This window comes from Bubalus kerabau, chromosome 7, assembly GCF_029407905.1.
Source record: "Bubalus kerabau isolate K-KA32 ecotype Philippines breed swamp buffalo chromosome 7, PCC_UOA_SB_1v2, whole genome shotgun sequence".
Classification (NCBI taxonomy): Eukaryota; Metazoa; Chordata; class Mammalia; order Artiodactyla; family Bovidae; genus Bubalus; species Bubalus kerabau.
In genome coordinates, this window is record NC_073630.1 from 41,327,170 (window position 1) to 41,350,142 (window position 22,973).

The 22,973-nt window shown below is 43.7% G+C and overlaps 1 protein-coding gene across 4 annotated transcripts in view; it reads right to left on the reverse strand.

Moving 5' to 3' along the window:
• The window catches only part of FAM184B (family with sequence similarity 184 member B), a 117,928-nt gene that overhangs the window by 38,581 nt on the left and 56,374 nt on the right, over window positions 1–22,973 (reverse strand). For all 4 annotated transcript variants that reach the window (XM_055588114.1, XM_055588113.1, XM_055588115.1 and 1 more), the window contains exons 2-7: window positions 20,724–21,479; window positions 19,642–19,777; window positions 17,959–18,098; window positions 17,187–17,393; window positions 3,433–3,543; window positions 1,301–1,408 (exon numbers count right to left, since the gene is read on the reverse strand). In XM_055588114.1, the coding sequence (XP_055444089.1) occupies window positions 1,301–1,408; window positions 3,433–3,543; window positions 17,187–17,393; window positions 17,959–18,098; window positions 19,642–19,777; window positions 20,724–21,479 (1,458 nt within the window). The remainder of the gene's footprint in view (window positions 1–1,300; window positions 1,409–3,432; window positions 3,544–17,186; window positions 17,394–17,958; window positions 18,099–19,641; window positions 19,778–20,723; window positions 21,480–22,973) is intronic.

The window sequence follows — 22,973 nt, forward strand, 5'->3', positions numbered from 1 at the left end:
AACAGGACTGGAATCAACAAAGGGAACTTATCATTTCTGAAGACACGCAGGCACAGGGAAATGGGTGGATTAATGGATGAGGACAAAGCAGTGAGATTCAGACTCACCTACATAGTGTTTTCCCACCTGGAGACTAAAGTGGACTGAAAATTTGAGGCAGCAATAAAATATATGAAATTTAGGCAATGTATTTTTTATGGTACTGGGTATAAAGATTAAGAGGCAAGCTGAAATAGGAACCAAGAGGGTCCTTCAGGTCAGGGTACTCAAACATGAACTTCACAGGAAGTATTTATGTTTCTGACATTATGCAAGGAATGTTAACTGAGTGCCTATATTTTAGGTTAAATTGTGCCCCCAAGAAGAGACATTGAAATCCTAACTCCAGCACCTAGAGAAATGACTTTACTTGCAACCTGGGCTTTTGCAGATGTAATTAGTTAAAATAAGGTCATATTGGATTAGGGTAAGCTCTAAATCCAATGACTAGCATCCCTATAAGAAGGCCATATGAGGACCCAGAGACACACCGTCAAGAAGGCCGTGTGATGACAGAGGCAGAGATTGGAGTGATGTGGTGACAAGCCAAGGAATGCCAAGGAGTGCCAAGGAGTGCCAAGGCCAACAACCACCAGATGCTGGAGAGAGGCATGGAACAGACTCTACGCAGAGCCACCTGAAGGAGCCAACCCTGCTCACACTGTGATTTTGGACTTTCAGTCTTCAAAACTGTGAGACAATACATTTTTGTGGTTTAAGCCCCAAGGGTGTGGTAATTCATTATGGCAACCCTAGGGAAAGAACACAGCCTAGCATGAGCTTGACAGAGACAAACAGAAACTAGATTCTATCAGAAGCACTATCCCTTACAAAAGGGCAGCATCACGTGGGAGGGCTACCGTGAGAGTAACAGATATCACAGATATGGATGTGGATGCGGAGGGATGCAAGGGGGCATTGTGATTACTGTTAGGATTCATGCTCCAGGCAGAACCAAAGACCCCACTCTAGTCCAGTGCCCCTTTGTCTGCCAGCCAGGCTGCTCCCAGAGAGGGAGGGAAGATTTATCTGACAAGCCTTGTTCTTTTTCAAACCATGCAGATAATTACTCAGAACTCTATTTTCTTCATGGTTGTTGCAAATTGATTTTGTAATGATTTTTTTTCCCCAGGCATTTTGGCAGCTCTGAGAGGGGAAATAAAAGGGCCCATTAATGCCAGCATGTGTCACTGGGGACACCAAAGTGCTGAAAAGGAGAAGAAAAATATCCTTAATTAAAGCAGAAAAAGCTAGAGGTTACCTGGGTCTCTAAAATGTTGCAGTGCTGGTAGTCCAATTCCTGGGGCTTTTCATCGCCTCTTGGGGGACATGCCTTATTCTGTTGGATAAATTCTTCCAGCCTTAAAACCTAAAATAGAAGAATAGAAATATTCAGCGATGAAGCAGTCTTACCACCTGGCTGTGGTCATTAATCTGGGAGCCTGTTCCTTTGAGTCAATCACTTCTGAGGACAGTGTCTCACTAGACAAATCCCAGACATGCTTCTTGAGGGGCCATTTCTAGTTAGCTAGTTGCTCAATTCCTCCAGAAGTCAATGAACCTGGCATGTTTACAATATCCAACACTTCCATTTAAATTACTCAGGTCCATATAACTATATCAAAGCTATAGCATGCTTTCCACTGTTTTCATACCATTCCCGGAAGGCCACCCTATTTCTTTTTTACAAAGTTAGTTGGTAAAGAAAAGGAACAATGTTTAAGAATTATACAGATAATGAGAGAAGGGTGGCTACAGGATGCTATTACCTGCATCCTATTACCTTGTAAGGCCTTAATTATGATGTTATTATTAACTAACTAAACGTAGAGTATAAATTAAACAGATTGGTTTCCCAGCTCTATACTTTGAGAAGAACAAGGCTAATAACCATAAAGGAAACTCAGATGTTGCTGAAACTACTGCTCCTCAGGTACCATGCTAGGCGTAAGGTGCGGAGGAGAAGAAACAGCCTGAGAGCAGGATGCTAAGGTAAAATACCGTCCCTGCCTTCAAGGAGCTGTCATCTCATGGAGCAGACAGATGCACACTTAGAATCACAACAACATTCAATAGACATATGTAAAATATAAAAAGACCATCATTAATGATGTGCTTGCTCTGTGTCAGGCACAGACCTAAGCATTTTACAGTATTAACTCTTAATTCTCCTTTTTTTTTTTTTGAAATAAGTTTATTATTTTTATTTTGAATCTTTTTTTATTACTTTTTTTTAATTTTATTTTATTTTTAGACTTTAAATAACTGTATTAGTTTTGCCAAATATCAAAATGAATCCGTCACAGGTATACATGTGTTCCCCATCCTGAACCCCCCTCCCTCCTCCCTCCCCATTCCATCCCTCTGGGTCACTCTTAATTCTCCTAACAATCACTATGAGGTAGGTAGAACTTACAGCAAAAAACTGCCCAGGAGTTCTGGCACAGTGTTAATAGCACTGAAGGATGAATAGAGTCCAGTGGCAAGTTCTTCTCCCCAGTAATACTGTCCACAGTGCTTTTAAACTTTGAACTTGGTCCCTGGGTGGTTTGGACAGATGGGCCCAAGAAGCAAACCCCATAGTTCAGCTGGTTCACATCCATTTCATATCCCACTCTTCTGGCTGGCCTCCAGCATGGAGGCCTGATGGCTAAATCCTTGGTTTCCCAGGCTAGCCACGTGGCACAGATGTTACCAGCGGGAGTAGGAGTCAGCTAGGGGCTTCCTACACCCTTTTGTTTTCCTAATGAAGTAGGCAGGCCTGGTCACCCCTGCCCCTACTCGTTTCCTGTTTTAAATTTGGACATGACAACTGGTCAGTGACAGTCATTCTCACAACCAAGGGGAATCTGAGCCAACTTCTCCTACATGCAGTATCAGGGACCTATGATACATTTAGGGATCATGAACATGTTTTCATTCAAAATTCAAAGGAAAAAACGCAGCCTTGCTGTATTCACCTTTATGGCAATGCAGTTACAAATTAAAAATTCTTTTTGATGAAGAAAAGAGTCCACAAAGGCAGAAGTATCTACTGCCCAGAAAACTGCCGGGAGGTGGGGAGATGGCAGGACCAAGAGCTTTGCAGATTTTCCAGATCTGATATTATTTAGTCACAGAATCAACGCCAGCAGCCTCCTGCCTCCTTCTTTTACGTATGGCATTAAGTGTCTCTTTGTTAAGCCTCTATAAATCAGGCTCTCTGTTACTTGCAGCTGAATTTATGCCCCTGAGATCATCTTCCTGTCAGGCTAAACTCTTTTTCTTCCTTGCAAGGATGCTAAATGTAAGAAAGTCAGGGCGACTTCCTGAGATTCCTGGCACCTTGGTTAATCAAAAACTCCTGGAGTCCAGAACCATCACTCCCAAGCACAGCATTTATTCAGGACTTACTTCTAGCAGTGAATTCTGGAGCTTCACACTTAGGGCTGCTTTCTCTTCTTCTAGCTGCTTTATTTCATTTTCTGATTTCTTCTTCACTTCTTCCAATTGTGCTTCTACTTCCTAAATGATAAATAGAAGAGTTAACCACACAATCCATAAAAACATGAACAGTACACACCCTGCCTTATTCCCAAAGGGGTTCAAAGAAGCTCACAAGAGTCATAAACTCCATAAAAAAATATAAATTAGAAATATATGAGAAAGTTAAAAAAAAAAACAACAGGTGCTAAACTGACACCACAAAGGCTAATATATATTGGGGGAGGGCAGGGTAAAGTCCCTGGCTTTAAGTTTTGTAGTGTCAAGTAAGAAAAGAGAATGCTCATTATTGACACAATTCTCACAGTTCCATGAATCAAAAAGCCAAATACATCCTCAGATGCAAGGAAATATCAAAAGCAGAATGAAATTTCCTCTTTGGTCTTCTCAACAGCAACCTTACGTTAGTCAAAATGATGGGATTCACAAAGTATTTTTCCACAGTCCCTCCCCACAGCCTCACAGTCTTAGTGCAAAGTAGATCCAGATAAAAGAACATTCTGGAGCTCATGTGCGTGGTGCAGCTGCATTTTAGTTCTGTGACCTTGAGCAAATTTCCTAACCTCTCTGTGACTCATTGCATTACTTATTAATACAAGCTTAGCATAGTTCTAGTTACATATTAATAGTAAGAGATAAATGAATTAAAAGTAGGGCAATTCTTATAGAGTCCTACCCTTTTTGATCTAGCTTAATGTCTGGTGAAATTTTGCAAGTGTCTAGAGTGAAGAGGAACTAAAAAGCCTCTTGATGAAAGTGAAAGAGGAGAGTGAAAAAGTTGGCTTAAAGCTCAACATTCAGAAAACAAAGATCATGGCATCTGGTCCCATCACTTCATGGGAAATAGATGGGGAAACAGTGTCAGACTTTATCTTTTTGGGCTCCAAAATCACTGCAGATGGTGACTGCAGCCATGAAATTAAAAGATGCTTACTCCTTGGAAGAAAAGTTATTACCAACCTAGACAGCATATTGAAAAGCAGAGACATCACTTTGCCAACAAAGGTCCGTCTAGTCAAGCTATGGTTTTTCCAGTGGTCATGTATGGATGTGAGAGTTGGACTGTGAAGAAAGCTGGGCGCCGAAGAATTGATGCTTTTGAACTGTGGTGTTGGAGAAGACTCCTGAGAGTCCCTTGGACTGCAAGGAGATCCAACCAGTCCATTCTAAAGGAGATCAGCCCTGGGTGTTCTTTGGAAGGAATGATGCTAAAGCTGAAACTCCAGTACTTTGGCCACCTCATGCGAAGAGTTGACTCATTGGAAAAGACTCTGATGCTGGGAGGGATTGGGGGCAGGAGGGAAAGGGGATGACAGAGGATGAGATGGCTGGATGGCATCACCGATTCGATGCATGTGAGTTTGAGTGAACTCCGGGAGATGGTGATGGACAGGGAGGCCTGGTGTGCCGCGATTCATGGGGTCGCAAAGAGTCGGACACGACTGAGTGAATGAACTGAACTGAACTGAGAGCAGTGGATGAAATATTCTTTTCCTCTTAGCTGAACTTTAAGTTCAGTCAGTTCAGTCACTCAGTCATGTCCGACTCTTTGTGACCCCGTGGACTGCAGCATGCCAGGCTTCCCCGTCCATCACCAACTACTGGAGCCTGCTCAAACTCGTGTCTATTTAGTCAGTGATGCCATCCAACCATCTCATCCTCTGTCATCACCTCTTCTCCTGCCTTCAATCTTTCCCAGCATCAGGGTCTCTTCTAATGAGTTGGCTCTTCACATCAGGTTGCCAAAGTATTGGAGTTTCAGCTTCAACATTAGTCCTTCCAATGAATATTCAGGATTTCATTTAGGATTGACTGGCTTGGTCTCCTTGTAGTCCAAGGGATTCTCAAGAGTCTTCTCCACCACCACAGTTCAAAAGCATCAATTTTTCAGCGCTCAGCTTTCTTTAAAGCCCAACTCTCACATCCATACATGATTACTGGAAAAACCATAGCTTTGACTAGATGGACCTTTGTCAGCAAAATAATGTCTCTGCTTTTTAATATTCTGTCTAGGTTGGTCAAAGCTTTTCTTCCAAGGAGCAAGTGTCTTTTAATTTCATGGCTACATCACCATCTGCAGTGATTTTGGAGCCCAGGGAAATAAAGTCTGTCACTGTTTCCATTGTTTCCCCATCTGTTTGCCATGAAGTGATGGGACCGGATGCCATGATCTTAGTTTTTTGAATGTTGAGTTTTAAGTCAGCCTTTTCACTCTCCTCTTTCATTTTCATCAAGAGGCTCTTTATTTCCTCTTTGCTTTCTGCCATAAGAGTGGAATTATCTGCATATCTAAGGCTATTGATATTTCTCCCAGCAATCTTGATTCCAAGCTTGAGCTTCATTCAGTCTGGCATTCACATGATGTACTCTGATATAAGTTAAATAAGCAGGGTGGCAACATACAGCCTTGACATACTCCTTTCCCAATTTGGAACAAGTCCATTGTTCCATGTCCAGTTCTAACTGTTGCTTCTTGACCTGCATACAGATTTCTCAAGAGGCAGGTAACATGGTCTTGTATTCCCATCTCTTGAAGAACTTACCACAGTTTGTTGTGATCCACACAGTCAAAGGCTTTGGTGTAGTCAATAAAGCAGAAGTAGATGTTTTTCTGGAACTCTCTTGCTTTTTCTATGATCCAATGGATATTGGCAATTTGATCTCTGGTTCCTCTGCCTTTTCTAAATCTAGCTTGAACATCTGGAAGTTCTTGATTCATGTGCTATTAAAGCCTAACTTGGACAAGTTTGCGTATTACACTGCTACTGTGTGAGATGAGTGCAATTGTGCAGTAGCTTGAACATTCTTTAGCATTGCCTTTCTTTGGGATTGGAATGAAAACTGACTTTTTCCCATCCTGTGGCCACTGCTGAGTTTTCCAAATTTGCTGGCATATTGAGTGTAGCACATTAACAACATCATCTTTTAGGATTTGAAATAGCTCAACTGGAATTCTATCACCTCTACTAGCTTTGTTCACTTCCTAAGATGCTTCCTAAGGCCCACTTGATTTCACATTCCAGGATGTCTGGCTCTAGGTGAGTGATACACAGAAAAACTATACAAAAAGATCTTAATGACCCAGATAAGCACAAAGGTGTGATCACTTACCTAGAGCCAAACAGCTGAACTTTAGGTAGACATTAAGTCATTTATTCATTCACCAAATATTTACTGAGACATACCATGTGTTTCCCCACTCCAGTACTCTTGCCTGGAAATTCCCATGGACATAGGAGCCTGGTAGGCTGCAGTCCATGGGGTCGCTAAGAGTCAGACATGACTGAGCGACGTCCCTTTCACTTTTCACTTTCATGCATCGGAGCAGGAAATGGCAACCTACTCCAGTGTTCTTGCCTGGAGAATTCCAGGGATGGGGGAGCCTGGTGGGCTTCCGTCTATGGGGTCACACAGAGTCGGACACGACTGGAGTGACTTAGCAGTAGCAGCAGCAGCAGCACCACTTATTTGGCACTATTCCTGAAGCTAGGAATAAAATGACACTATGCCTACTCACCAGGAGCTCACAATTGTGTGGAAAAGACAGGCAGCAAAGTCAACAGCTATAATGCAGTAGATGTCATGTTGGATGCTGACAATTGATTATAGACCTTTATGCTCTAATTGTGAGTAGACGGACATATTAGCAACTGACATCTACTGAGTGTGCACCATTTTCTGAGCGCTTTTCACAGATCATCTTGTTGATCCTCATGAAATCCATATGAGCTAAGTAGTATTGTTAAAGTTCATTATACAAATAAAGAAATGAAGCTTGAAGAAGTCAAAATGACTTGCCCAGGGTCATGCAGCCAGTATGTGGAAGAGTCAAGATCTGAACTCAGGAAAGGATGATTGCTTGGCTGTGCTTCTTCCCTGCCTGTGTGGGTTCAGTTATATGTGAACATTTTTCAACGGTAAATACTACAGCACTATATAGTCCGTGGTCAGAGGATGTGGAGGAACTGGAGACACAAACAACCTACTATAAATTATACTTGGATTAACTCTCACATTGTTCAAGGATCAACTACAGAATGAATGGACATTATGGCTGATTGAGCATGAATAATGAGACAGAAGTCATTGATTTCTAAATTTCTGACTCCTGGATTTCTAACCTGAGCATCTAAAAAGATGCTGCTACTGATCATCTACATGACATGTTTACACTTCCTATGGGACCAATCACAGGCCAGTCTAGTAGCCCTGGGATTGCACTTAGCATTGTCTTTGGGGTCAGTCATATAAGAGAGAAAAAGAGGGATGTGATTAGATTGTAAGGGTCAAATGATGCAGACACTTAGCCATGTACACGGAGAAGGCAATAGCACCCCACTACAGTACTCTTGCCTGGAAAATCCCATGGATGGAGGAGCCTGGTGGGCTGCAGTCCATGGGGTCGCTAAGAGTCGACAAGACTGAGTGACTTCACTTTCACTTTTCACTTTCCTGCATTGGAGAAGGAAATGGCGACCCACTCCAGTATTCTTGCCTGGAGAATCCCAGGGACAGGGGAGCCTGGTGGGCTGCGGTCTATGGGGTCGCACAGAGTTGGACACGACTGAAGTGACTTAGCAGCAGCCATGTACAGGGTCTTCAGTAAACCCATCATCTCCTTTTGCAGGGCTTGCTGTTTCAGAAAGTTCATTTTCTAAAGACAATAGATAAATTATCTTTTTGTTTGAAACAAGTTGAGATAACTTAAACAACCATCAGAAATAAGGCCATCCTCTCAGCAAAAATTCTGATTTTTGACTTCATTATTTAGCCCTCATTCACAGAGTCTTTTATTGAACAAAAGTTTTGTTTAATGTGTTTATTGATGCAGACACTTGCTAACTCTGCCAAAGCATGTTCGCAGTAACAGCGCAGTGAAATCCCCTGAGAAAAAGACTCAGCATAAAGCAGTGGCTATTTCTAATTTTATATAGCCTAATTTTCTGGGGTACATGTAATCAATCACAGCTTTAGCTGTTGCCTTGACAAATGGACCTAAAGGGAAAAAAATTTCCCCACAGATGGAAATAACTGATATCTGCAGTAATTTTTGGCATTAGCAAGCCACATTTTAGGTGCAGAATATATGTGGTTTATTGTCAGAAAACAAAGAGCTCTGAGTCACATGGAAAACACAGATTAAAAGGAAGCATGACCATGTCCAGCTCATTCCAAAGTGACCTTAAGGAGTTTAACAGGAATCATTAACAGTCTCTTCCTAACTCAAGTAAAGAGAAAAAGCAGCTACAAAGACAAGAACATAAGGGAAAAGGAGATAGTTGCTTTCAAACACATAAATTGTTGCATCCCACCCCAGCAAGAAGACTCCATGAGCTATTAACTCATAGGATTCACAGAATACTTCATAAGCTCTATTCTCATTCAACTCTCAAAATACTCATGGAAAATGGCTTTATTGCATCCATTTCACACAGAGCAGATCCAGAGGCTGATAAGAGGCAAAAGCAGGACTTCCACCATTTTTCTGCTTTCTTGTCTAGATTGTCCACAGTTACTAGCAATTTAAGAAAAGACACATAAAGGAGCCACTGTGATGGGAAAAACAAATACACAACCACAGAAAATCACCAAGCAGAGATTTCAGTTCACATTTTAAAGGAAAACATGTTACCTTTTTTCAAGAAGAAAAATTACTATTTGGTATGTATTTATAGTAAAGTTCAGCTGAAAGAGTAAACCAGTACTAAGCCTGAAACGTCACTCAGAGTGGGGAGGCAGAAGAGATGATCTTATAATTTCCAAACTATATAAAAATGATAACCCACAGGACAATATTGTAATAAACTATACTTCAATTCAAAATATGAATACAGAAGAAACTATAACCCATAGATTGAAGATTCCAATGAACCTCAAACAGAAAAACACAAAGAATATCATACCATGACATACTATAATCATTGTAGAAACCAATGATAGACAAAATAAATCTTATAAGTGGTCACAAAACAAAAGACACACCATGCTCTGGGGAAAACAGGTAAGAGTGGCTACCAGCTTTTCATTTGATGAAAATACAAACCAAAAAACAAACAAAAAAAAAACCCAAAATTGAACAGCATCTTTAAAGTGCTCAAAGAACGAAACTGTTAACCTAGAATTCTATATCCAGCAAAATAACCTCAAAAATGAAGTCAGGAGAATAAGAAGGTGGAGGAGTAGGTGGACATGGAGTACATCTCTCTCCATGGATACATCAGGAATACACCTTCAGACACAGAAGTGCATGCAGAACACCAGCTGAGAGCAGACAGGAGGACCTGATCAGCAGAAAAGAATATATAGACCCACACAAAACTCAGTAGGATGAAGGAAATGGGGGAAAAACTGGACCTGCCTTCGGTGGGTGGGGGAACGAAACATTGGGGCAATTGTCTGAGTCAGAGGGGAACCATTTAAGGCTGAGAGTGAAACAGCTGATCTGTGGCAGCCTAAATGGAGTGAGAATCAGACAGTCCTTGCCGCAGCCATACATACCCAGGACAGGGACGCAGGTCCCCTGGAAGGCGCAGCAGCTTGGAGCTGGAGTTTAGGGATTGTGGAGCAATCTCAAAGCGAGGGCTGCTGTTGACTGCGGAGAGACAGACCAAGGGGATGTGAGGGAGGAGACTGGTGCGAAATGCCTGTGGAGGAAAGCCGGGCGGCCATGGAAGCAAAGCGATACTGCTGAGTCGTGCGTAGGGGGTGGAGCCATCACCACAGCCTCTCTCTCCCCACATGCCAGCATTGGTATCTGAACACTAGAGAGGCTGGCCCATCAAACACCTGATGCACTGAACTACAGAGTAGGACCCCTTCAAGTGCCTGCGGCACTGCACTGATCTATACAGTATGACCCCAGCCAGGGGAGCCCCTCTGTGCTTGACACATGGAACAACAGAGAAGGACCCCAGGCAAGGGATTGCTCTAAGTGCCTGAATGGGCGGAGCTACGGAGAAAGACTGGCCAAAGAGGCCTTCTGATCACCAGCTACAAGATGCTCAAAAAAAGCCTCTGACAGGGCCATAACTCCTGCAGCAGAGGCAGTCCGTGTCGCTGCACACTTGGCGCCACCAGGGTCCCTGCAAGCCAAGCAACTGTGCCACCTTCACGCACAACTCTCACTGGGCAGGGCTGCCATAGGCAAAAAAAAAGTCTTGCATCTATGCGCACAGGGTCGCTTCAGTTGTGTCCAGACTCTTTGCAACCCTGTATGTAGACTGTGGCCTGCCAGGTTTCTCTGTCAGTGAGGGGAGTTTTCCAGGCAAGAATACTGGAGTGTATTGGCCAATACCAGTTGCCATACCCTTCTAGAGCACTATATTTCCTGCTGCCCTAGCCGCCAACTCCCCTGAGTACCTGGTGCTGCCAGAACCCCTGCGACCCAAGCAGCTGCACCACCTCCACACCCGTCCTTCACAGGGGCAAACCCAAGTCCTTCGGGTCAGCCTGAGGAGCAAACCCCAGTGTACGATCCATATGTAGAGGTGGAAATAAAACCACAATTGAAACCCAAGGGCAGTGTGGCTAAGGAAGAAGACCCCAAACCTTCCCACCAGTCGTACAAGCTTCAGGTTAAATCCACATGGTCAATTAGGCAGACTCTGTGCCTATGGACTACATAAAAGATCATTGAGAGCTCCCACGAAAGAAAACACAATAGTTCTGATAGCTGTGGACACTGGAGGCAAGAACACACAGGAGTAGGACCAGATTAGAATCCGAGCTGCCCCCACAGCAGGTCCAGTGATTAGCACAGTGTTGGAAGGCATCCTAGGGAGGTGAGGTGGACTGTGACCCCAGTGAGGGAAAAGACTGACAGCAGTGACTCAAGAAAAACATTTATTATTCTTATGTTTTGACTTGTTCTGTAGAGTCTTTTGGATTTTTTTTTCCTTTTTCCCCCCCTCTGTTTTAGTTGTCGATTTTTTTTTTTTTTTTTTTTTTTTTTTTTTTTTGCACTATGCAATCTAATTCAGCTTTTGAGCTTTTTTTCCCTCAGACACATTATTTATTGTGGTTATAAACCTCTACCTCTACTTTGGGCTTTTGCAGTTCTGTGGAGTCCCCCCCACCCTTTTTCTTTCCTCTTTTTTATAATTTTAATTTTTTAAACATATTATATTTTTTCTACATTTATTCCTTTGTTTGCCTTTCCTATTGGTGTTTTCCCCTTGCAGTTAAACTTTAATGTATACAAATCTTCTTCATCTACTTCTATTTAACTTTGTGTATCTATTCTTTCTTTCTTTTCTTTCCTCTCTACATATTTGTTAGTTTTGTTTTCATTGCTTCATTCCCCACTTGGCATCTTGCTTTACTTTTGTTTTCCAGTTTGTGCTTTAGTTAACTTTGTTCTTAACTGGTAAATATAATTTTTTATTTCCTTTGTTTTCTGGGTCAATCTTCTGTACTTTATTTTTGTTGGACTGTGTTGACTTTGCTCATCAGTATGTATATATATATGTGTGTGTGTGTGTGTATTCCCTTATTTTTAATTATTATTTGCCTGATTTTGTAATTGCCATTTATCTGGGGTTCATCTTTGGTTTCTCGTTTTTGGATATTTGTTTTAATCTCACTTAATGCCATAACAAACCACTTGTGGAATCTTTGTTCTTAACCAGAGATCAAGCCCTGAGCCTTTGGAGTGGGAGCACTGACTCCAAGACCCTAGACTACCAGAGAAATAAGTCAGAAACAGAAAGATAAATATTGTATTCTAATACATATATACGGAATCTAGAGAAATGGTATTGAAGAATTTATTTACAGGGTAGCAATGGAGAGACAGACATAGAGAATAGACTTATGGACATGGGGAGAGGGAAGGAGAGGGTGAGATGTATGGAAAGAGTAACATGGAAACTTACACTACCACATGTAAAATAAAGAGACAATGGGAATTTGTTGTTTGGCTCAGGAAACTCAAACAGGGGCTCTGTATCAATCTAGAGGGGTGAGATGGGGAAGGAGATGGGAGGGAGGTTCAAAAGGAAGGGGATATATGTATACCTATGGCTGATTCATGTAGAGGGAGATATCTGGTATGGTTCTAAATATTTGGAAGTTAAGTTACGTATTTTTAAATAACAAAGAGTATTTTGGGAGTTGGTAGAAATAAAAAGTTGAGAAAATTTTGAGAAAATCATTCACATTCATATTTATTATTGAAATTAGAAAGCAGAGGCCTAGAATGGTTTGGGTTAACTTATTCAAGATTTGACAATGAGGCTTTTTCCCCAGGCACAGCACTTCTTACACACTGACTTGACTGATGTTTGAGTGCATATCTTGTTTCTCCTACTAGATGGTGAGCTCTTCGAAGGCATGGCTGATTCCTATATCCCTGCATTGCTCAAGACACCAACTATGCATTCAATGAATGATAAATAAACCATAAAGGGATGCTGGCAGGGTGAAGACCTAAAGGCTTACTACATAGACAAAGAGCAAAGGTTATGCTTCCGTGATTCACATTCAATTCATGTGATATTAAAGTGACTTTATTTCTCAGGTTCTTCATCTGTGAAATGGGAAAGCAACCCCTGCCTACAGAGCTGAGGTACGGGATAAATCATGGACTGGAGAGCTGTCATTCCTTTTAGCTGCACAGCATCTGCTCCTTCTCGGAATGTTTGAGAAATTCTCTATCTGATACATCAGAGCCGTCCTCCCACCACAGAACCAGAAAATGTCAGACTTACCTTCCCAGACGCCCTTCCAAAGAGAACTGAGGGCATGTGACCATCAGACACACTCACCCCAGATTTCAAATCGGAAGCCATCGATATGTACAAGCTGGAGTCATTGAAACAAAAAGGATCTGGCAACTACATTTCCCAGGGTCAGCAGGGCCAGCCATTCTATAGCAGCTCTGACTGACAGACATTTCCAGGATGATGGAAATATTCTAAAATACAGTGCAGCTTATGTGTAGAAGTCCTTCAGCACTGTGCTATCCATTCCAGGAGCCATTAGCCACATATGGCAATTAAGCACTTGGAATATGGCTAGCTCACCTGAGGAATTGAATTTAAAATATTATTTAGTTGTGATTAATCCAAAATCACTGCAGATGGTGACTGCAGCCATGAAATTAAAAGACGCTTACTCCTTGGATGGAAAGTTATGACCAATCTAGATAGCATATTGAAAAGCAGAGACATTACTTTGCCAACAAAAGTCCATCTGGTCAAGGCTATGGTTTTTCCAGTGGTCATGTATGGATGTGAGAGTTGGACCGTGAAGAAGGCTGAGTGCCAAAGAATTGATGCTTTTGAACTGTGGTGTTGGAGAAGACTCTTCAGAGTCCCTTGGACTGCAAGGAGATCCAACCAGTCCATTCTGAAGGAGATCAGCCCTGGGTGTTCTTTGGAAGGAATGATGCTAAAGCTGAAACTCCAGTACTTTGGCCACCTCATGTGAAGAGTTGACTCATTGGAAAAGACTCTGATGCTGGGAGGGATTGGGGGCAGGAGGAGAAGGGGATGACAGAGGATGAGATGGCTGGATGGCATCACCGACTTGATGGATGTGAATTTGAGTGAACTCCAGGAGTTGGTGATGGACAAGAAGGCCTGGTGTGCTGCGATTCATGGGGTCACAAAGAGTCAGACATGGCTGAGCGACTGAACTGAACTGAACTGAATTTAAATGTAAATAACCAGATCAGATCAGATCAGTCGCTCAGTCATGTCCAACTCTTTGCGACCCCATGAATCACAGCAAGCCAGGCCTCCCTGTCCATCACCAACTCCCGGAGTTCACTGAGACTCACGTCCATCGAGTCAGTGATGCCATCCAGCCATCTCATCCTCTGTCGTCCCCTTCTCCTCCTGCCCCCAATCCATCCCAGCATCAGATGGCAAGAATACACAGAACTGTACAAAAAAGATCTTCACGACCCAGATAATCACGATGGTGTGATCACGGACTTAGAGCCAGACATCCTGGAATGTGAAATCAAGTGGGCCTTAGAAAGCATCACTATGAACAAAGCTAGTGGAGGTGATGGAATTCCAGTTAAGCTATTCCAAATCCTGAAAGATGATGCTGTGAAAGTGCTGCACTCAATATGCCAGCAAATTTGGAAAACTCAGCAGTGGCCACAGGACTGGAAAAGGTCAGTTTTCATTCCAATCCCAAAGAAAGGCAATGCCAAAGAATGCTCACATTACCGCACAATTGCACTCATCTCACACGCTAGTAAAGTAATGCTCAAAATTCTCCAAGCCAGGCTTCAGCAATATGTGAACCATGAACTTCCTGATGTTCAAGCTGGTTTTAGAAAAGGCAGAGGAACCAGAGATCAAATTGCCAACATCCGCTGGATCATAGAAAAAATAACCATAAGGGGCTACCAAATTAGACAGTGCAGTTCTGTAGGCAACGTCCAGGGCCCGTGGTTGGTGGTTGTCTGCTGTGTACATGGCAGGTCTGGCCTCAGAGGTGGTGGCAGGCATGTTTCCTTATCACTGACTTGAGTAGCTGTCAAGCCTGGTTCCCTGGTTTTCCAGAAAGCTTATCATTGCCCTTTACTACATTCCTTTCTTGCCCAAAGCACCTAGAGTGGGTTTGTGATGCCTGACACCCAGAATCATAAGTGACACAAATGAGGTGTAGAATGCAGCAGTGTCTAACACAGCTCAGTAGGGACTCAATAAACCTTTCCATGGTCTTCTAAGAATGTGTGGGCAAATGCTAATTATAGGACATGTACTCTGCTCTGTCTGTGACGATTAAGTAATAATATCCTCGACAGGGAAGGCAGATAGGCCCTCTGGGTCAACTCCAGCCCTCCTCCTGTAGAATCTTTTTCAGGTTAAGGTAGCATTCAGGATACATAACACACTTGTACTCAAGGGCCCAAAGAAACAGTGCCCTCTTAACTCTGCAGGGGAAACAGGTATCTATTTTTAGTCCATGAATACCTGATTTGGGGCCTCTTCAAGGTTTTACCTTCCTCTAGTCTAAATGGCCTAATTTATATAATTTATGTCCCCAGTTTGTATAAATGATCATAATTTAAAAAAAAAAAAAACAGGAGGAAATGCAATTTATTTCTACATGATTCATTTCCCAAATGGATCCATGCCCCTGATTAGAGCTGAAATGGAATTTCTACACTCAGAGTCAGGCTTGGCTGACAGGTTACCAGGGCAACCTGTAGCTCCAGGAGAGTAACCGTCCCTCCCACTGACTGCGGCTCAGCATAGAAAGAGGGTTCAGCTATATGAGGGCTGGATTTGTGCAACCAGTTGCTGCTCATCGGGAGGAAGGTGCTTTCAATACAGCTGCTTCCCATCCTGTTCAGGGATGGGAAATCATGGGCTCCGGAGTCAGGCTGTTGGGTTTTAATGTGGCTGCACCACTCACTGTCTGTGTGAGCAGATATATAACATCTTTGAGCCTCAGTTTTCTCATCTCTGAAATGGCAATATGAACACTCATTTTGTAACCCTGTTGGGAGGATTAAATGTGTTCATAAGAATAAGTGCTTTATAAAGTATAGTGGGCACTAATATTATCACACATGACATCATCTAATGCACATGGTAACTAATCACAACCACTGTTTATCAAACTTTGAGTACATGTTTATGCACTGAGCTAATAGTTTATATACAAAACCATATTTAATGCACATAACAAGCCCCTAAAGTAATTATCTTTATTTTTAGAAAGGTTAAGTGACCAGTTTATGGTCATAAAGCTAATCAAAGAGTCAGGACTTGGACCCAATACTAGTCTTTCATGAGTCCATTTATTTATCCAACACATATTTATTGAGTATCTACTACTTTTCACCACCACACACTGCATTCCTCAGTGATATATGATTCTCTTTCACTGGAAACTCAGAGCTGATAATGCAAGTTCTTAGATTAGAAAGAAGCCTTCTTATAATAATTACAGCACCACCTATGCTTACAATAATGCTGATTTACTTCACTCTTCTCCTAAAACATTCAAATACATATGTTATTTGCTTTCCTCAGCAAACACGAGGGATGAGGCTTTGCGTTCCTTCTCAGCAGAAAGCACCTCCTTTAGTGGGAATTTGGAGCAGTACTCACAGGCTGAGAAACTTCTCTCCTGCTGCCGACCCAGTGATTAATCAATTACCTGCATTTATCTAGTGCCTATTACACTGCAGGAACTATGATCTGCTTTGTTTTTTCGCATGGATTACTTCATGTAATCCTTGCAGCTACTCTGTTAGGTGCTATTGTCAACATCTGTTTTATAAATGAGGAACCTGGGGCCCACAGAGATTTTCTGTGAGGGACTCAACTGTCCACAGCTGGAGGGTGGCAGAGCTGGGATTTGAATCCAGGCAGTCTGCCAGGTCCATGTGTTCGCTTCATTTTATTTCTCTCTGCTTTTGCAGAATAGAGGATTTGAATTTCCCTAAGTTAAACACTCATATGACACAATTCCACCCCACGCTAATGACGCTAAGCCCTACTGTCTCATGGTCCTGGAGTGCCCTGTCTCCTCCAGAAGACACTGAACTTCCTTTGGTCAGAGAACTAGCTGAGATCTGTACACAATAGGAGTTCAATAAATGCTTGAGGAAGGAAAGAAGAAACAAACAGGAAAGGAAGGAGGCAGAGGCAAGGAAGAAAAAAAGGAACGGTATCTCTGGAATGGAGTCTCACCTTCTGGAGCCTCTTCCTTTCAGCTTCCACCGATGAGCGAACTGACTTGATTTCCACTGTGTGCTTCTTCACCAAGTCTTCTAGGCGCTTCATCAGCTGGTCTTTGAGATGTTTCTTCTCCTCTTCTGTCTGATGTTTGATTTTGCGAAGGTCTTCTTCATATTTTTGCTTCATATATTCCGTCTCAATGCATGCTTCTTTCTTGGTCTATGAAAAGAAAAAGGGCTTGTAAAACTACCAGGGTAGAGAGAACAGGAAATCACCATTTCTCTTTTGTGCAACTTCTACAATGTTGATTACTGATTTAAAGCATGTATCACAAAGTACAGTAAAATTTATAAGATGATATGTTTGATATTTGTAAGAAACTCCATTTTATTCACCATCGGAAAAGGACTTTTTGGAGTAATGCATATATTGTCATAGGATCAGGTATTCCAGCCCACACTATAGCGCTTTAAAAAAACAAAAAACAAAAAACTTTGTTTTGACTGGGAGCATATAGCAGGAATCTTAATCAAGTTTCCAGTTTCCCAGGAGCTGGTGATAAGGAGTTGGAAGAATTCCTCTATATTCTCAGTCTCCTAGTTCAAATGCCATGCAGTTGGCAGGACATTGGCTGGAAATTCACACCTACACATTCAGCCTTGAAACTATGGGACCTGTTGCTTCCAAGTAGACCTATCATGGTTCGGGGCTGGCCTCCCTCTGAAGCTTGTTCCAGCAGAGCCCCCTGTGACTGCTGCATCCCCAGGGCTGGGTCAGACACTACCTGTGTATCTGTGCCTCCTTTTCTGCAGGGACATTCCTTGGCAAAGTTCTGGTCCTGCTGAGGATGGAGACTGCAGGCTTCCAAATTATTCTCTTTCCTTAGGACTTCATTCTCTGAAACTCTCTCTGTCTTCATGTCACCTGTAAGCACAAGTTTCAACATCATTGGGAATGCCCTTGGCCTGGGCCTTGTGCCGGAGGCCTCTGCAGGTTACCATTCTGCTATTCAACTCCCCTATGTAAACCCTGCTCCATGGCCTTCTGGCCTCAAGTATGGTCAAGATGGTGATTGTCACCTTTGCCCAAGCAGCATCTTGAGTTCACATAGTTGCCCTGCCCTCCCTTCTAAAACTAGTCATCTTTTACATAGGTTAAAAAATTGAAGATGTTCCTGAACATATGTACATTCAAAGGATTTAAATTCAAAGAGATTTCAAGTATAAGACAAAAATTAAATATGACTAGAATTGCTCCGGAGAAGGCAATGGCACCCCACTCCAGTACTTTTGCCTGGAAAATCCCATGGACAGAGGAGCCTGGTAGGCTGCAGTCCATGGGGTCGCTAGAGTCAGACACGACTGAGTGACTTCACTTTCACTTTTCACCTTCATGCATTGGAGAAGGAAATGGCAACCCACTCCAGTGTTCTTGCCTGGAGAACCCCAGGGACGAGGGAGCCTGGTGGGCTGCCGTCTATGGGGTCGCACAGAGTTGGACATGACTGAAGCGACTTAGGAGCAGCAGCAGAATTGCTCAGTTTCTTCCCATATTCCCCAAGGTACTTATGCCTTACTTCTAAGACCACCATACCCACTGGTTCCAATTCACACTTTCGAGCCCAAAGTGATTTCTTCTTTCCCAGACATCTTGTTCCTCTGCTGCCTGGGATGCACTCATGATATGAAAGCATGTAAAGTAACAGTCCCATAATCTCCCTGGAGGCAGAGCCTATGTTTTGTGCCCTTGTTATATATCCCAGTGTCAAACTGATCACACTATATTCAAGAACGTTCTGATGAGGGAGCTCAGTGGAAAGCACTTTTTTGTTGTTGTTCAGTCGCTAAGCCATGTCCAGCTCTTTGTGACTCCATGGACTGCAGCACATCAGGCTTCCCTGTCCTCCACTATCTCCCCGAGTTTGCTCAAGTTGATGTCCAATGAGTCAATGATGTTATCTAACCTTATCTCAAAGAAAGCACTTTGGAGTCAGATAACCTGTGTATCTTACACTATCACCAGCCAGCTGGCTGGCCTTAAGCTAGCCACATAACTTTTCTCTGGTTCATTTCTTCATCTGTGACATGGGATACTGACAATACCTAACTCACAAAACTATTGGGAACATCCAATATCATCACTGTGTGAAAGATGTTGGAGTATAAAGTGTTGACTAAGTCTAGGGAAAAGCCAGAGCTGAGAAGTTCAGGCACTATGGTGGACTGGATGGAGAACTATCTGGGAGCCAGAGATCCTTCTGCATCATGCCTTTTAGATATCTGACCTGTGGCAGCTGTGGGTGTTGGCTTGCTTATGTCCTGCATGATGGGACTTACCACCAGGCAGGTCAGATCAAAGAGCCCTGCCCTCCATTCTGCTCCCTTAACAGTCTCAAGGCTGCAAGCAGTGCCAAGCCAACCTGGTGGCCAACTTTTGCTCTGTAAGGAAACCAGTTGGGGCATCTCACCGGTTTTCTGTGTCACATGACACTCCTGCAACATCAGCTTATCTTTGGCAATGGCCAGCTTCTCCCCAAGTTTTTTTGCCGTGCTTTTCAACTCTGAATTCTCCTGTCGAGCCTCCTTGAGCTGCACATCCAGGTCCTAAACAAAGAGACAGGGTGTCATTTCACTGGTTCTGTGCAGACACATCCTATGTACATCAGCTCTTAAAAGTGGGTAAATGCACAGCATGTACCATTAATCTCTGGAATTCAGCAGCTCAGTGTTCATCAAATCCTGATTCATCCTCTGATTGGCTGTGTGGTGTTCAGCAAGTTATTTAATCTTTCTGTGCTGTGCTAAGTCGCTTCAGTCATGTCTGACTCTTTGTGACTATAGATGGTAACCCGCCAGACTCTTCTGTCTTTGGGATTCTCCAGGCAAGAATACTGGAGTGGGTTGCCATGCTCTCCTCCAGGGGATCTTCTGGACCCAGGGATTGAACATGTGTCTCTTATATCTGCTACATTAGCGGGTGGGTTCTTTACCACTAGCCTGGGAAACCTCAGCCTTTCTGTAGTGAGGATTAAATGAGATAAAATGGGACAGAAAACAATGCTCAGGAAATATGAAAGATACTAGCTGCTGTTACTTTTAGAGATGGGCTTCACATAACTAACTTGTCACTGGTCCAATTTTCCACAAATATAAAGCCTCAAGGACGTTAGGACAGGCAAGTTGTTATGGAGTGAGTAGGGGCTTTGGAATTAGGCTGAACTGAGTTCAAACACTTTTCAGCTGTGTGCCCAGCTACGATCCTCCTTAAGCTTCTCAATTTCAGTTTTACCTTTTCATCTGTAAATTCTAAGTCTCTCCACTCTCAAAGGACAGGGATCAAGTCCAGCCTACCATGTGTCTCCTGAACACAGCCCTGGCCTGGCACATAGTAGGTGTTCAATAGATATTTCCTTAATAAATGTGGTTGAACTCAATGAAGGTAATAATGCTCACTTTGGCAGAAGTCACAGTGCCTGATGAGTGGTAGGTGTTCATATTACCGGCCATGGTTATTCTCACACTTGGGAGGTAGGAAGAGCCCCTGCTTTACCTGAATGCGGTCCTTCAGCTTTTGGGCATACTTCTTCAGGTCACTAATCTTGCGGCCTCTGTGCTCCAGATCCCCTTCCAGCTTCCGGACCTGGGCCTGCAGGGCTGCCTCCTGGGCCTGGAAGTTCTTCCGGAGGTCGGTCTCCTTCTCCTGCCACTGCCACAGGGCCTCACTCACAGACTGCTGCATCGCCTGCCGGACCGCCTCGTTTTCCCGCTCGTACGTGGCCTGCAGCTCCTCGGCCTTCCGCGCGTAGTCCTTGCTCAGCTGCTGGTTCTCCGCTCGCAGCCGCTCTACTTCCAGCAGGACCTCCCGCATCTCGGGGCCGCAGCCCGGCTCGGCCTTGGGCTCGGGACCCTCCTGGGTGAGCTGGTCCCACCGGGGTGCCTCGTGACCACTCAGGTGCCGGAGCCTCTTCTCATAGTCGGCCTTGAGTTCCAGCATCTCCTTGGAGAGGGTGAGCACCCGCTCGGCGTGCTCGGCCTCCACCCTCAGCTCCCTCTCCTGGGTCTCCAGCCTGCAAGAGGCCGACTGGGCCAGTGCCTCCTGTGTCAGCTGCTTCTGCAGCTCCAGGGCACTCTCCAGTGCCTGGATGCGCTGCCGCAGGGCCTCCTCTTCGCCCACGCGGCCCTGCGCCTGCAGGAGCCTGGCCTCGGTCTCGGCCACCGCCTGCTGCAGCTCCTCCTGGTGGGCCTCGCGCAGTGCCTCCATGCCCGCCTCGGTCTCGTCCTGGCGGGTGTTCAGGGCGTAGATCACCTGAGGGAAAAGTCACAGAGCTGGGTTAGCCGGAGGGGTGTGGGTGTGTGTGAAGGGCCACAGTGACCACAGAGGGCCTTGACCCTGGCAGTGACTCAGGCTGATCCCCAGGAGCTGCACCTGAGAACAGGATTTGACTGGAAGTGATTTATTAGATATTGTCCCAAGGAGAAACCAATAAGGAGTTCCTTAGGGGCTTCTGGGGAGTGCCATGGGAATCAAGCAAAGGGTCTGAAACACTTAGGGACACAGAACGCACCCCTGAAAACCAAACCAAAACAAAATACAACAAAACACTAGAAAACAGAATTCAGCAATGTATAAAAAGTATTATATACCATGACCAAATGGGATTTATCCCAGAAGTGCAAAATTGATTTAACATCTGAAAATCAGTTAATGTGAGATATCACATGAATAGCATAGAGGGTGAAACCCACAAGATTGTCTCAACAGACAGAAGAAAACCATTTGACAAAATCCAATCCCTCCTCTTGACAAAAACACTGACTTAACAAGAAAGAGAAGGGAACTCCCTCCTCCCAATAAAGGGCATCTATGAAAAACCCACAGCTAACATCGTACTCCCTGGTGAAAAACTGTTCTCTGTAACTTTAGGAACAAGGCAGAAACAGGGCTATGTGCCGAATACACATTTAGGATCTCAGAAAATCCTCATGGCAACCCTGCCAAGTTGGTATCTTTGTCCCCATTCTAAGAATGAACCATTGAGGTTCAGAGAAATTAAGCAACTTTTGCAAGGTCACAAGGGATAAGAAGATTTGACTAACTCGTGCTCACAGCACGATACTGCACTGCATCTCACTATTCTGCTTGAGCTTTCATTCATTGACGCATTTACCCAATATCTCAGATGTGCCATTTTCTGTGCTGAGTACTGGAAATACGTGCTGATCAATAAGTCAACTGAAGTTGTGATCTCAAAAATATATTTCAGTGGGAGAGTCAGATAAGATTATGGTGGGTTTTAGTGCACTAAGTGCTATGAAAGTGATCAGCACTAGTTATTAGCAAAGCACAGAGGAATGGTGTAGTGGAAGACTTTCCAGAAAAGGGGAACCTTGCCTCCTCATCCTTGGGGGTGACCAGTTCCCGTTAACATGTCAACCTCTGTATAGGCATGAACAACTGACTTCTTCATGTTGCCTCAGAGCATTTGGTATGAAGTTGAGCACAGGGTAGGTTCATAATAAGTATCTATTATGGTACTGTTGCCAGTCATCAAAGACTCATGCTTTCTTTCCACAGAGTTGATGCAGAGAAATAGCCACCAGGCCAAGAGCCATTTCCTAGTCCCCGTGCATCTGTGGGATGCACAGGGACCACATGACTAGTGATTACAAGTGGAATGTGTCCTGAGGTGGATGTATGTCATGTCAGGTCCAGTGTTGGGGTTAGGGTTAAGAGGAGGGTTAACCAGGAGGCATGTCCTTTCCACAGTCCCTTTTTCCATCTGCCAACTTATTGTGGAGT